This window comes from Drosophila nasuta, chromosome 3 (genome assembly GCF_023558535.2).
Source record: "Drosophila nasuta strain 15112-1781.00 chromosome 3, ASM2355853v1, whole genome shotgun sequence".
NCBI classification, from domain to species: Eukaryota; Metazoa; Arthropoda; class Insecta; order Diptera; family Drosophilidae; genus Drosophila; species Drosophila nasuta.
This window is the reverse complement of record NC_083457.1, coordinates 32,184,365-32,197,942: the sequence shown is the minus strand read 5'-3', so window position 1 is coordinate 32,197,942 and position 13,578 is coordinate 32,184,365. Positions and strand designations below refer to the sequence as shown.

The 13,578-nt window shown below is 33.7% G+C and overlaps 1 protein-coding gene across 1 annotated transcript; it reads left to right on the top strand.

The window, feature by feature from the left end:
• Nucleotides 1-9,542: 9,542 nt before the first annotated feature.
• Nucleotides 9,543-13,251, top strand: LOC132791036 (uncharacterized). Its single transcript, XM_060799818.1, has 3 exons — nt 9,543-9,770; nt 12,484-12,557; nt 12,741-13,251. The coding sequence occupies exons 1-3, from the start codon at nt 9,753-9,755 to the stop codon at nt 12,970-12,972; spliced, it is 324 nt and encodes a 107-aa protein (XP_060655801.1). The 5' UTR covers nt 9,543-9,752; the 3' UTR covers nt 12,973-13,251.
• Nucleotides 13,252-13,578: the final 327 nt, after the last annotated feature.

The window sequence follows — 13,578 nt, the reverse complement described above, 5'->3', positions numbered from 1 at the left end:
AATTAAATTGTCATTAAATTGCGTTATCATGAAGTCTCTCGCTCAGAGATGATCATTAGACAATATTGTGAGAGCCTATCTCTTATCATTAATGCAACATATGATTGCTTTTATATTAACACAGATTAAATGTTTAGAGCTGATTTATTTGTAGATTTAAGAGCATTATTCAGTTCTATATTCATCTTGCTTGAGTGCAGTCGAAAGAATCGCAATGGGCAGAATAATAATAAATGCAGTTTTGTGGTACATAAAATATTTGTTGTTGACACAGTATCTGAAAAAATTGAGAACAATTACATAACGCAGTTTAAAAGTGTATCAAATTTCTCGATTATTTTAGACTGGATATACCAGAGACGGCACAATATACCAGATTATCAGCCAAATCAACTAAGACCCCATGCAAAAATTTGAAACAAACTTGATCTAAAAAAATACTAAAAATATACCGAATGGTATGTTTGGCATATCGATATAGTACACCATTCAAAATATACCATAGACAATGTGCCAGACTGTCGGCCAAAGCAACTCAGACCCCTAGTAAATAGGCGTTTTTGCCCATACAAAAGTATTTCTTTAATAACTTCCACAATTTTTATCTGATCGCAACCAAATTTTCAGGAATCATAACTACTATAGTAGTATTGTATATACCAAAATTCGCAACTCTAGCTTTAAATTTACGCTTGTTATTCGATTTTTTTGATTTGCGGGGGCGGAAGTGGGCGTGGCAAAAATTTGAAACAAACTTGATCTGCGTGCAAACATAACAAATGCTGTCGAAAAAAAATTATAGCTCTATCTCTTATAGTCTCTGAGATCTAGGTGTTCATACGGACGGACGGACGGACAGACGGACAGACGGACATGGCTATATCGTCTCGGCTTTTGACGCTGATCAAGAATATATATACTTTATAGGGTCGGAGATGCCTCCTTCTACCTGTTACATACATTTCCTGCCGGCACAAAGTTATAATACCCTTCTACGCTGTGGGTAGCGGGTATAAAAATACTAAAATATAGCTATTGATATATTTGGTATATTAAAATAAATAGGTTATAAAATATACCGCAAACAAACTAAACTATAGTGAAGGCTATATTTGGTATATTGAAATAGAAGTACAAAATATACTAAAGAGTACAAAGTATATTAGACTATCAATCAAAGCAGCATACAAAAGTATTTTTTCTACTTCTACTGTTTTTATCTGATCGCAATCAAATTTTCACGAATCGTAAATACTGTAGCTGTTATTGTATGAACCAGAGGGACAGGCACACAAACGGACACGGCTAGATCGTCTCAGCTGGTAACGCTGATCAGGAATATATATACTTTATAGGGTCGGAGATGCCTCATTCTACCTTTTACATATATTTCCTGCCGGCACAAAGTTATATTACCCTTCTACGCTATGGGTAACGGGTATAAAAATTAATCAAGTAAATTTAAAATATATTTATAGGGTAATTTTATAGTCGAGTAATCTCAACGAATAGGTTCATGATTAGTCGTGAAAATAAAATTCAATTTTTAAATATATGGTATTTTATTTAGCCCCCAAAACCTGCGTCACCATTACGACGATAAGCCACTTCTAGTTTACTTATCAAGAAGCCTTTCTAAGACGTGCGACAGAAAGTTCTCGAAATTGACACTATTTGCTATCGCCTTCTTATATTGAGCTGAACCCACATCCGTTGATCACGTGAAAGCTCAAAAATGGCAAAGAAACTCAGAGCTGAGTTCTTCGCTTTAAATTAAACTTTTAGTTTCAAATTCATCTTTACCGCGTGCAGTCGAAATTTTCAAAATGAGTAGAATAAAAATAATCTCAGTTTTTTCCATAATAATACTTCAAATATTCTTGGTGGCCACAGCTACTGCAGAAGAGGTGAGAACAATAACATAAAGAAGTGTATTACAGTGAGTGCTAAGAATGTTTACATCTTTTTCTTATTAGACACATGAATCCGAGGGACAAATGACAGAAAAATGCTGTACCTATGAAACTGTAAAACCTTTGCTAGATTATTTTAGGCAGGTTAAAAATGAGTTAGAAGACAAAGAAATTAAGGAAAAGAAGTTAAATGAATTAAATTCTGATCTTATGGAGAAGTATCATGAAATTGTGAGAATCCATGAAAAAATTGATGAAGGAGGCAGCTCTATTAGATGAGTATAAAAACAAAGTAATTAAAGCGGAAAACGATTTTCAAACTTGTCAAATTAAAGTTGATAAATTGGAATCAGTGTTTAATTTACAAAAAAATATTATTGACAAATTAACACCAATTGCTAAACTTTATGATAAATGTAAAGAAGTAGTAAATAAATCCAGCAGCTTAGAATCTTCTGAAGTTCAATTAAAACAACTTAATTCTACTCTATTTGAAAAGGATGAAAGTATCAGGAGACTTAATGCAAATATCGAAAAGATTACAGAGCAACACCAAACACTTAAGTTCCAATTAGATGAGAGTCAAAATATGTTAATAAAGAAAGACAAAGATAATCAGCTATGTCAAGCTGAAGTTGAAACATTGAATACGACTTTATTACTCAAGACTATTTTCCCATCAAGTTGCTCTCCTTTTGGTGATTCTCCTGGCGTTCACCAACTCAATGTTTCTGGTCTAGGTTTCTTCGATGTTTTATGCGATAGTCAGTTAGCTGGACCTGGATGGATTGTAATACAACAACGAGTTGGGGGAGATGAGAATTTCATTAGGGATTGGGCAACGTACCGCAACGGTTTCGGTTCTCTTGAGAGTGATTTCTTCCTCGGGCTCGAGAAAATACATCGTATCACGAGTTTGCAGCGTTACGAACTTTATATACATTTGGTTGCTGTGAATGGAAGTACTTACAACGCTCGTTATGATGACTTCAAAATATCTGATGAAGACCATAGATACGCACTGAGTTTGGGTAAATTCAGTGGAACTATTGTTTGGGATGCGATGAGAGACAGCGAAAACATGAAATTCTTAACATACGATAGCGAAAACGACGAATATGATGATTATTTTAGTTGCTCAGATCTTTACGAAAGTGGCTGGTGGTTCAAACCTTGTGCTCATTGGTAAATACTGCAAATTGTTATTTTTGATGGAATACAAATTATTATTAATTTTTGTTTTTTTCTTATGCAGTAATTTAAATTTACCAAATTGGCGAAAACTATCTTGGAAGTCAATTAATCTGAAAGAAGTTAAGATGCTTATTCGCCCCAAAGGATGCGATGAAGAAGTGAGCAACTGAAGAGCTGAAACTCCGATATTTGACTCAGTTATGTAATCATTAATATACATATATAATTGATGCGATAAGAAATTACGTTCTGAATAATAAATCGATCAACTATTTAAAGCTACCATCTATTTTTATAATTCAAATAGAAAAGTCTTTTTTGTATGGTATGTTTTGATGTATCAAATTGTAAGTCTCTAAAGTCTCAATAGAGGTGCAAATACTTAAAAGTGAGTTAAACTTTGATTATCCTCCATATATCTTTTCATACGAACCTTTAATATTAAAGTTATGCTATATATTATCTCTACATATTCGTTGCTCATCTAAACATTCAATAAACATATTAAATTAATAAAAGCGTTGATGTAGCAGCTTTTAATCAATTCAAATAAATTGTCATTAAATTGCGTTATCATGAAGTCTCTCGCTCAGAGATGATCATTAGACAATATTGTGAGAGCCTATCTCTTATCATTAATGCAACATATGATTGCTTTTATATTAACACAGATTAAATGTTTAGAGCTGATTTATTTGTAGATTTAAGAGCATTATTCAGTTCTATATTCATCTTGCTTGAGTGCAGTCGAAAGAATCGCAATGGGCAGAATAATAATAAATGCAGTTTTGTGGTACATAAAATATTTGTTGTTGACACAGTATCTGAAGAAATTGAGAACAATTACATAACGCAGTTTAAAAGTGTATCAAATTTCTCGATTATTTTAGACTGGATATACCAGAGACGGCACAATATACCAGATTGTCAGCCAAATCAACTAAGACCCCATACAAAAATTTGAAACAAACTTGATCTACGTGAAAACATACCAAATGCTATCGAAAAAAAATATTGCTCTATCTCTTATAGGGACAAACGGACAGACAGACATGCCTACATCGTCTCGCATGTTAACGCTTATCAAGAATATATATTTACTTTGAGGGTTCAGAGATGCTTCACTCGGCTTGTTACGCAAAATTTCCTGTAGGCACAGAGTTATAATATCCTTCTACGGATAGCGAATATTAATATTATAACATGTATCTAATTTTGATACTGGTGCATGATAAATACAAAAATGTTTTCCAGCGACAGTTCTTCATAATGGTAAATTTAATAATAATATTAAATGATATATACATAGGCAGCTATCATATTATTCTTTAAGTCAATCTGTCAAGCAAGTTCACTTTTGAACTCTTCGCAAATCACAAGACTTGTCAAGCTACCCACGCTGAAAAGCGAAAGGCTTTCTTGCCGCCTGTCGATACGTTACGATTCATGAGTTTCTTTGTGGCGCCGCACGGCCAACAGGTTAGCCAAATGTGGCCTCCACCGATGGGGCCCAATTGATTGAACGAGCGAATCCCTTTTGGCCTTGCGCCAGTTTTTTATTGCACAAATATTGACGGGCAACGAGCGAGCAAGCGAGCGATTGATTGAAAGGCTTTCAGTCTCTGCTCTTTGTGGTTTTGTTGTTGTTTCCGCAGTTGCTGTTGTTGTTATTGTTATTGTTGCTGCTGCCGTTGCTGCTGTCGTTGTCACATTCACTTAATTTGCTGCTAATGACCTGGTCCGAAGTCAAAGTCAAAGCTTAAGCGATTTTCGTGTATGCAGCTCAGCGACGTTCAATTAATAATATTGTATTTTTATTTTTACACTTTGGCCATGTGTCCATTATGTATACGCCCCATAACCGGATCCAGAGCTAAATATTTTGCACCCGGACTGGGACTACGGCAGTGACTCTATATCCATATCTGCATCTCGGACCCGGTAACCAGCTAAACGTAACGATTAACGAGTAACGAGTCGAACGGAGACGAACCGGTTACCGGTAACCGGTCGCAATTTGTTTACTCAAGCATTGGGATTTTGACTTTGCTATGAATCGGTCTTCGATTATATCATCAAATATATTTGCCAACCAAAAATACGAAAATACAAAAACACCGAATGACCAAAACAAACAGCACACGGCACTTTCATTTGGCCAATAAATCATATCAAATACTCGTATATGTATACACAATTATTATATAGCTATACTATACTATAATAATACTCATTTCAAACAAACACATATAATTATAACATTTTTCACTCGTTATATCATTTGTGGAGAAAACGCAACACTTGTAGTTTTATTTTACCTGCTAATTTGTGCGGAAAATTCACGTTGCAGTTGAATTATCGCAGCGGATGAGCTGCTGACCGACTCAAAGTGTCGTTTTTGGCCATTGTTGTGTGAACATTATGCAATTCGAGTGCTCGACATAAGCAAAAAATGGGTCTAAAACCAGTTAACAAGTCGCAGTTTATGGCCTAAGCTATGCATGTCAACAAACAACAAAAAAGAAAAATGGGATTAAGGCGAGCTCAGCTCAGCAAATTGAGTTGTAAAGTAAGCTACATGAACAACTTGTCACAAAGCAATGCGCTAATTAAACATGTAATTAGCTTAGATAATTTATTGATTACACCCAAATTGCTCACTTTAATCTTGAGCATACTACTTTTAAGATTTGTATTTAAAAATAAATAAAAATATAAACAAATTTTATTTTTTAAATATTTTTCCATTTGATTAAATATGACTTTTACGCTAACACTCATCAATTATATTTTTTTAACCGATCTTTAGCTTCCTGCAACTCTGCTTTCATGTGCATTCAAGGCACTCAATGATATGACCCGTAAAACAAGCTGTAACAGCAGACACTTTATTTTTAGATATTGTAACAATTAATTTAGCATTTGCTGAAAATTAAGTTGATTTAAATTAATCTTTATTGCACCTAAAGCTTAGTAATGTAAAGTTTAGAGTTATTTTTTATTGTTTCAGAAAAAATATAAGCAATATAATAATACACAACTTAAGTTTATAATTTTAATAATCAAGTTGTAATTGAACTTTACTTTTTAAAGTTGATTAATGTTGAAGCTTTAATGTGTTTTTAAACAGTATTTTCCAACTTCAATTTAGAAATAAAATTTAATTAAAATTAAGTCCATTATAACATTGTTTTTGTTAATTACAATTATACATTTTTTAGCATCTAATATTTTCTCAATTAGAAACTTACACGTGCATTTAAAATAGAACATGTCTAACTCAATTGTAAAACAGTTATGATCAAGTTAAGTTGAAGCTTTCAGGTGATTTTAAAATAGTATTTTATATTTGTAAATTAATCATGAAAATTAAGTTCAATTTCTGTTTATCATAACAATCTTTATCATTGAATTCAAACTTTGCTTCTTTCAATGTACAACGTACTCAGCGATTATCGCTACTAGATTAATCACATGATTAAGTGTCACTTGACGCCGCGGCGGCTCGTCTCATTAAGTATGCAAATACGATTCGCTGCGCTTCCTGTATTAGATGGATTAGCCATTAAATGAAATGCGCCGTTGGCCAGAATTGCAATACCAATCAAGTCAATTGCCATATCACGACGATGTTGTTATTGCAGCCTCGTTGCACATTTAAATTGCCACAGTCAAAAAACTGTCAATTCCAGAGGGCGGACAACGTGGTAACCATGAGGAGAACGAGGAGGAGGCGGAGGCGGAGGCAGGAGAGTACTTCATAGTCACAGCTGTGGCAGCAACAGCGGCAGCAATGTTGCCACAAACGGCGACATATTTCAACGTGCCATAGAGCTCGCAATTTGCGTTGACTTTGTTTGTTGCGCACAAGGGGGGGAGGGCGGAAGGCAAATGGAATACGGCTGAAAATCAAATGATTTGTTCGGTTTCGGTTTCAGTTTCAGTTAGTGTTTTTAGTATTTTTACTTTGCTTTGCTTTTTTTTTTTGGTGTGTACGTTACGGTTACAGTTTCGGTTGCGGGCTTTTAGGCAACCAGGAAGCAGCTACAGGCTGCATAATCCTTGTGGCAAGTTGAACCTGCTGCTGCCAACATGTTGTTTGTTATCTTTGTTGTTGTTGCTGTTGTTGTTGTTGTTCGTTGTTCGTTGCTGCTCGTTGTCTGCGGCCGCCGCGGCTCACCATGAAAAGCCAGTAGACATAATCAACCTGCGTTTAACTGAGGCACAAGCTTCAATTACGCTTTTGACTTTGGCTCTGACGCTTGTTCCTCTCTTTCTCTCTTCCCCTCCTCCCCCCACCTCTTGCTTCCCTCTAACGCTTGTTGTTGCTACACGTTTGGCGGCTTTTCACAATGTGGTTGGCATGTATTTGAGGCGGTTCCCATTGCTCTTGCCACGCTTCGCCTTTGAGCATGCCTCTTACTCATTCGTACTCATTGTCTGAGCATTTTCGAGATTGTGCCTGCTAATGTGATTGCCGCCGTCGTTGTGCGTCTGAAATTATTGCTGCCACTGCTGTGGCTGTTGCTATTGCTGTTGCTGTCGTCGTTGCCATTGCCGTTGCCATCGTTGTTGTAATACTAGTCGTATTTTCACTATCAGTCAAAACTTTTCATGCGCTGCAGGGTATGCGTTGCGGCATATTGAAAACTTTTAGCGAAATATTGAATTTTATTCAATTTAAATTATGTGAAACTAACTCCTCCCTTCGATATCACAAAAAAATGTAAAAGCCTTAATGACAAGCTTAATAAATCAATAAGCATTTATTTATCAGTCACTTTCTTCCTTTTCAATTATTTCTTAAGATTCTTAGGATTAGTTTGAAGTAGTATTAAAAACTTGAGCAAGAGATTTTCAATAATTAGCTAAAAATGTGGATACTTCGAAAGCTCTTCATAAATATGAATATCAAAAAAAGAAATAAAAATAAATAAATATAATTTGTAGAAATTATTGTTAAAATGTATGTTACTTTAATAATTAGAGCGACGAGCTATGTGTAATTCTTTAATATTCTTTATTATTTTACCAAATCCACCTTCAAACACTTTTGTATAATATTATTCGTTTAAATACACTTAAGTAGAATTTTGGGTTTATTTAATTCTCTCACTTTGAGCTTCAATTTTGATTTGATATATTTTATTGTTTTAAGCAATTCAAATACATTTATTTTGTAGAAATTGTACTTATATACCAAAAGATTTTTAATTACAATATATAATTATGGAAGTAGAATTTCTTGTTTCGTAAATTTCTGAGATTTTGACATTATTTTTCTTTTGAAATATTTAATTATTCTAAAAAATTTTGATCAATTCAATTTGTTAAGTAATTCCAATTTACTAAAGATTAAAAATAAATACTTCACCGAATATTTAAAATACAAAATATAACTATTAAATATTATCTTTATTTTTCTTCCAAAAACTTCATTTTTGTAAACAATGTAGATGAATCTAATTTAAAGTTACGCCTAATATGTAAAAATTATCCCAATTTAGAAAACGATAAAAAATAAATACTTCTAGAAATAGAAAATAAATCAAAAATTGAGATAAGTTTCAAATTTGATGAATTCGTTAACCTAATTTGGAATAAGATGAAAAAAAAACACTCTGAAGAATTCCAAATAAATAGCAAATTTATTTAGCCTAAAATTTGATAGATTTTTATATCTAAACTACATTTTTCAATGGAAATATTTTATTTTTTTAAGTTACTACATATGTAAATATAATATGTAAAAGTATGTTTTCTTTTGATAGCTTTAATTAATTTAATCAGGTTGAGTTTAACTTAAACTTGTTGCAAGATATAAGTAATAATCTTATACAACGTTTAATAAATGTACGAATTAGTACAACAAATTTTGTAAATAACTGTTTTTGAATTTATATAAGTGCAGATAAACTTAACTTAATTAATTCAATTGTTCCATTTCGCTATCTAAAATCTAAGCAAAGACTAAACTCTCAAGTTTGCAGCGTCTTTGTGCGTCGCCTAGACACTTGGCTGCTTCAATATTTTTTTATTTTCATTGCTGCCACGCTTTGCAGCACTTGTTGTCGCACTTTGCAAATACAAAGCCAATCCCCCTGCCCCGCGCTCCTTACTCACCTCTCAGCCGCAACTGAAAAAAACCTGGTCAAGTTTTGCAGCCGGTGTGTGTTGATTATGTTTTTGTTTTACTTACTTCCAATGCGGCAACTACATGTCATTATAGCTGCTGCTATTACTATCTCTTTCACACACTCTCCTGCTCTCTTTCTCCCTCTCACTCGCGCTTTGCGGCAGCTGTCTCTCGCTCCGTTGCACTCTCACTTGTTGCTAAAGTTTTCATTTGGAGCTGCGGCACGTTTCACTGTACCCAAGCTGTTTTTTTCTTCGATTTTTTGTTGATATTTAAACGGCGAACACAGCGAGGTCCCAATGCAATTCCATTTCTACGTTTGAAGCAGCTGGAGCTGCCAAAAGAAAAGCATATAACAACAAAAAACCGAAATCAAACCAAAACAAATACTACAATATAAATAAAACGCAATAATCTAAAGGAAGCAAGACAATAAAAAAACACAGCAAGAATAAATAAACAAATTAAAGTTTGGCGACAACGTGTTAAGAATCGGCAACGTGTTCAAAATGCAATTACCCCAAGGAGTAAGTGTTAATTACAAAACCAAGAACATCGACGAAGTGAATTGAAAAAATGTAAAGCGAAAAAAAGTTAATGCACAATTATCCTTTTTTCTACGAAAGCCTGTGGCAATTAAAACAACATTTTCTCCCTTTGGCATTATTTTAATTTAAATCGACAACGGCAAACAATAATAACAACAACAACAACAACAATCGACTGCAGAGTTCGTCGAACGCGTTTTGGACCCATAAATTATGGGAAAAACATTATTAAGCAGCACAGCACTGAAATGAGATGGAAAAGAGCTTAAAAGCAGCCACAAACCAGCTTAGAAAGTACACACAATAACACACACACACAGACTCACACACACAGTCGCATACTCATTCAACCAATTGTAAACCGCAATAACAAACAAAGAAAAAAATGCAAAACAAATTGAAATATTGCAAATGTTGTCGTACTTTTTTTTTTATTGTGTCGCAAAGCAAATTCATTGACTTTAATCGAGCGTGTAATCAATACGATGATTTACAAGTTATTTATTACAGTGTCTGCAATTTGTATACGCATTCAGTCCAGCGTTAACTCCCTGTAAAGTTCTCTCTCCGAAGTGATTTACACAACTAGCACTTCATTAGACCAAGCTGCAAATGTTGGTCAAGTGTTCTCTTCAGACTTGCATCAGTTGTTTACAATTTATTTCATTTGAGCGTTTTAAGGGAAAAATATAAATTTTCATATGGAAAATATGTTTCTCGTCATATGTTAATTTAATATATCGCCTACATATTTCAGTCATTGTTTTAAGTTCATATGAGCTTAAACTTCATTAAGTCATTTCCAGAAAATTTAATCATCATTTAAGCCATCATTTATTATAATTTCCTCACTCAACTATAATCTTTGTTGAATTTTATTAATATACATTATCAATGACTATTTGTGTTGAACCATTTCATTATTCTACATAAATTCTTATTTACGCTGAACAAAATTTATCATTAAACTTTCAACAACAATTGTCACATAAACAATGCACCATAATAACATCAGCACAAACAGAAATACTAAAATTTTTAATAATTGCCATCACTCAACTATAATTTTATAATTTTTCATGATAACTTCTGTATTTTCTATTTTATTGTTCTACTTAAATTATACTTTATGATACACAATGTTGATCCCTGTCATTCGAATTCATAAACTCAGATATTTTAGTGTATTAGAAATAATGAAATAATTAAAAATTAACCAATTAACATCTTCATAAACTTCACAAACAGAAGCAATCAATTTATTAATAATTTCCATTTCTCAACTCTTTTTTGCATTTTATTAATTACAAATTTCCATGATAGCTTTGGTAGTTTCCATTTAATTGCTGTACTTAAATTATTCCTTCTATTACTTAAGATACATTATCTGTGTCATTCAAATTCATAAATGCAGATATTAAAACAATTTTTTCAGTGTGTCAATAGCAATATAATAATTTTAAATTAAATCCAATAAATTCTAATAATAATCTCCATAGCTCAACTATAATCTTTGCTGCATTTAATCAATTTATTTCCTCTTTAACTGATATACTTAAATTATTCTTTATGATACACAAAATTTATCTCTGCAATTCAAATGCAGAAATTCGAGTATTTTAATATCTTTTTAAGTGTGTCAAAAAAAAACAAATATTTTGAAGTTAACCACAATAAATTCTTCACAAACTTAATATTACATTTTTGGCAATCGTGCTATTAACACTTTCCTGAGATACTGAAACTCTAGCATAACTTAATTATTTTGAATCTCACTTGCTATAAGAATATCTATTTAAATTTGCAGCGCAAAAGTCTTGAGTGAAATACTCAAGCTAATGTAATCATAATACTCGCACTTGGTTCATCTATTAAACAAATTACTTAAGGCAGCTGCTGTTGCTATTGCCGCTGCTTTTGCTTTTGCTTCGTTTTGTTGCTGTTATTCTGGCCCTATTGATATAAAAACTTTTAGGCCACATGGCCGAGAACTGTTCAATGTGTTATTTAATGAGTTGGAAAGTGATGAGCAGAGCAATTTGCTGTTTTCAAATTTTCAATTTCATAACAAAACTGTTAATTGAATATGCCTCGGGTGGAATATTGCCCAAACACTGCAAAATCTTCTCAAGAAAATCGATAGACAAGCGAAACCTTTGACCTTAGCAAGAAGTTTAAAGATATTGTGACACGCCTACAATAAAGTGGTGCAATCAAAATCAGATTTGCTGTCCTACTAATACGGCATAAACAACCAAATAGCGGCTAAATAGACATTATGCTAATTATATTGTGCTGTTTATAGGCGCTAAACTTTTTATCGCGCATACGCCGCATTGGCATCGCGTCTTCAAGATTAAGGCAGGTCCCAGAAAGCTCGTGTGCTGTTAAATATTCCTGTTTTCTTTTGTCCTATAAAACATTACGAATAGCTAAATAAAACACGAAGATGAGCCTGGAGTGAATAGCTAAGGTTAAGATCATTTTAGTTCCTTTAAAAAAAAAGTATGAAAACGTCTTAATTGACTTTTTCAATTCAATTATCCAGCATATATTTGTTTAGCTCTGACTTTCTTACATTACCTTTTTATTCACATCTATTTTATTACATATGAATAGACTTGAGAGGCTTACAGCATATCAGAAAGTCGAGCGGACTTCGTACTGACTTGTTTGCTTTTTATATTTGCAGGCATTAAGTTTGCTGTTTATCACTTGCATGATGTTTGTCCTGACAAGCGGCCATCCATCAAACGACAAGCTTAAGTAAGTGTAACGGCCACGCCTTTAACGACATGTCCACCTACCTCATACACACACACACACTCGCACAGCAGCCACTCACACATATCGAATCACATACTCACCGAATGACTATTCGCATTGACAATCCCCACATTCACATTCACATTCACATTGACGTTCACATTGGCATCCTCATTTTGACAGGATACGTATCCACGTGCCGGTGAAGCATCACACGCATGTGCACACCAAGACGGTCATAAAGAAAGTGCCGTTACCCATCCCGGTGCCGGTCAAGGAGCACAAGGAGCCCAAGAAGCACCATCGCAGCAGTCACAGTCATCATTATCACGAGCAGGACGAGCTCGATGATGACTTCGAGGGTTACGAGTATCCCATCAAGGCCAAGCGACGTACGCGGCATCCTTTTGTCTAAGGTTCGGACCTTTGGGCGTGGCTAAATTGTGGGCGTGTCGTGACACACTAGCCCACACACAACAACAAAAAGCAAACATCAACATTGAGACATCACATACTCATACCTTAAGCAACATATAAACCAAAATAATGATCAAATCGTATGACGAAACTCACAAAATCTGGGTGTGATTTGTCACTGTTTAGACTGTAAGCGTAACATTTTCTGTGCAATAAATAAACAAATAAACGAAATAAATCTTAAATTTAAGCACAACTTAAAGTCAACTTGAAGTCGTTCCCTCTCTCTATGTCGCAATCTTTCAATCTCATTATTGAGTTGGGCCCATTTCGTCACTTTGTCTTGAAGTTAACAAAGCAGAAAATGGTCTGTCTGCGATGTCAGTTTCAATTAAGACAGTTGCATATTATCATTGTGGGTTACGCTCAGCCCTTTCTATATTGATTTTAAAGTCGAAATAATTAAGCGAACAACTAAGTTTCGATGCAGATATAGATATAGATATAGATATAAATATAGATATAGATATAGATATAGATATAGATATAGATATAGATATAGATATAGATATAGATATAGATATAGATATAGATATAGATATAG